The sequence below is a fragment of the Sinocyclocheilus anshuiensis genome, unplaced genomic scaffold, assembly GCF_001515605.1.
Source record: "Sinocyclocheilus anshuiensis isolate Anshui unplaced genomic scaffold, SAMN03320099.WGS_v1.1 scaffold2247, whole genome shotgun sequence".
Lineage (NCBI taxonomy): Eukaryota > Metazoa > Chordata > Actinopteri > Cypriniformes > Cyprinidae > Sinocyclocheilus > Sinocyclocheilus anshuiensis.
The window spans coordinates 29,628-32,028 of NW_015536612.1; the positions used below are offsets into that span (position 1 = coordinate 29,628).

At 39.5% G+C, this 2,401-nt stretch overlaps 1 protein-coding gene across 2 annotated transcripts in view; it reads right to left on the bottom strand.

Annotated features, from left to right (window-relative positions):
• Positions 1 to 244: 244 nt before the first annotated feature.
• The window catches only part of LOC107703837 (cysteinyl leukotriene receptor 1-like), a 21,043-nt gene continuing 18,886 nt past the window's right edge, over positions 245 to 2,401 (bottom strand). For both annotated transcript variants that reach the window (XM_016506608.1, XM_016506599.1), the window contains exon 2: positions 245 to 1,342. In XM_016506608.1, the coding sequence (XP_016362094.1) occupies positions 270 to 1,328 (1,059 nt within the window). In that variant the 5' untranslated portion in view covers positions 1,329 to 1,342 and the 3' untranslated portion in view covers positions 245 to 269. The remainder of the gene's footprint in view (positions 1,343 to 2,401) is intronic.

Genomic DNA, 2,401 nt, shown 5'->3' on the forward strand with positions numbered 1-2,401 from the left:
TGATAATGATGTCATTAGGTCAGATTGAGTTAGACCTACTGGACTGCGCCATCTAGAGTTTCATGCCAGAACTCTGTATATATTTTAAATATATATTGTTTGTAATCATGCACAAGATCTATAGTGCCATTTTACAGTCTTAATACTCAAATGTAGTACATAAGAACCTCTTCTTCTCTTTCTTCTTAAAACTACTTTGAATAATAATCTTTATTTAGTCTCAAGAAATCTGCTTCTGCATTGACAGACAATCAGCAATTCCATTGCCTCTACCCAAGTTTGTTTGAACCGTTACAACTTTGCAATTCACTCTCTTCCACAGGCGGGGAGCTTTGGACTGCATGGCGGCCTTTGTGAGTTCCAATGATGCTTCCAGAAGCCCTTCGGAAGGTGGATAGTCGATGACGAAAGTTCTCTCCAGAGAAGAAGTAGAGCATTGGGTCAAAGCATGAGTTAGCAGCAGCCAGGCAGAGGGTGATGACCACAGACTTCTGCATATAAATAATCTCCTCACAGTTAGCTTCTTTGCGGTTTTTAAAGTGGAGATGCAGTGTGCGTTGTATATGATAGGGCATAAAACTAACCAAGAAAGCCAGCATCACCACAACAATCATCCGAATGGCCTTGTTACGTGTGTAACGCTGCTTGTTCACACCGTTAGTGTTTCTAAGTAGAGTGCGCAAGATGCCAGCGTAGCACAGCAAGATGACCAGGAAGGGAATAATAAAACCCACCACCAGGGAAAAGTAATTCAGCATGATCAGTTTATCAAGGCTTTTGGACGTTTCTGGTGGTTCAAAACACTTGGTTTTGTTAGACTTTGGATCAGTATGCTGACCAGAGAGGAGGAAGGGTGAACTGGTGGTGCAAATGAAGACCCAAATGCACATGCAAACTATCCATGCCTTCTTCTCAGTGGCTAGCCTCAGGTTCTGCACCGGGAACACAATTGCTAGAAAGCGGGTAAAACTCATGGCCATCATGAAGAAGACGCTGCAGTAGAGATTGACATACAGCGCGTAGGAACTTAAGCGGCAGAGAAAGTCCCCCAGGTTCCACTGCCCTTTGTTGACGTAGTAAAGCACCCGTAGTGGCAGAGTGCTGACACACAGCAGGTCTGACACGGCCAAGTTGAGCATGTAGATGTGGAAGGATGATTTCTGACGGTAGGTACGAAGGAGCACATACAATGCGAAGCCATTGCCCATCAGCCCTAAGATGGTGATGATAGAATATATTGTTGAATAGACTTGGTTACGGAAGTCATCGATTGAGGCGCACACTTGTGAATCATTAACCATTGAAGATGTAATGTTAGATGGACCCATTCTTGCATTGGTGTCTGAAACATGAAAGAAAGAAATATAAATATTTAATTCCTATAACATATTAACACTCTTTTTCTATTACAAATCTGTACTGTATTTCCAAAGAAAAACATACTGGTATACAAATGAACCAGAAAAAAAAGTAATAGCTGTATAAAAAGGTGTTTAGAACCTTTACAGCAGTAGATCATATCTCTCCACTAAATTAACGGCATACATATCTTTTATAAAACATTTTATCTAAGCCTAACCTACACAGTGTCTCTTACATGATTACACAGCAAGTCGACTCACATTTATTCATACTGTACAACACTTAACATATATGGAGCGGTTTGAGTGTCGCAAGCCTCTTCAGTTTGAGGAATAATTAATTTCAAATATAATAACATATCCTCTGACTTTACAGTATGAGTGCAGTGTAATTGATGTTTCCAAGCTACCACACAAGTGTTTTGATAAATATAGATATAAAGATATCTATAAATATAAATATAGATATAATAACCACCTGCTACAGCATCTCGAAATATTAGGGCTGCCCTCGACTAAGGATTTTTCTGGTCGACTAGTAGTCGTTCATTTAAAGCATTAGTCGACTAATCGCACGTTTATTAATAAACCATTTAAATCATTATAATGAGCCTTTAATTGCCTTCAAAGCCTAATAAGCGCTCAAGCACATGCATAAAGCTTGCCACAGCGCACCGGCAGAAGCTATGATTATGTATGTGTAAGGGAAAAATGGTAAGGAGGCTGCTTTAACATTTTAATAATTCACTGATAAACTAGTGCTTTCTTTGTTTTGGTTTAAGAGATGAACTCTGCGACACTGACTCGTCATCTGCGCAGTAGTGATGCGCCTGTGTGCATGTTTCATATGGATTAAATAATCTGAGAATATTTGTTTTCCATTTGAATTGGTTCATTTGAAAGTAGATATTTCACTCTATAGATATATTTTAAGGTTTGCAAGGCAAAGATATACACGGAGTTTCGCGCTCGAGTTCACAGACCGAGATACGGCAGAAAGCGCATCGTTTTCTTTCATTACTTTACAAAAGCGCATTTTG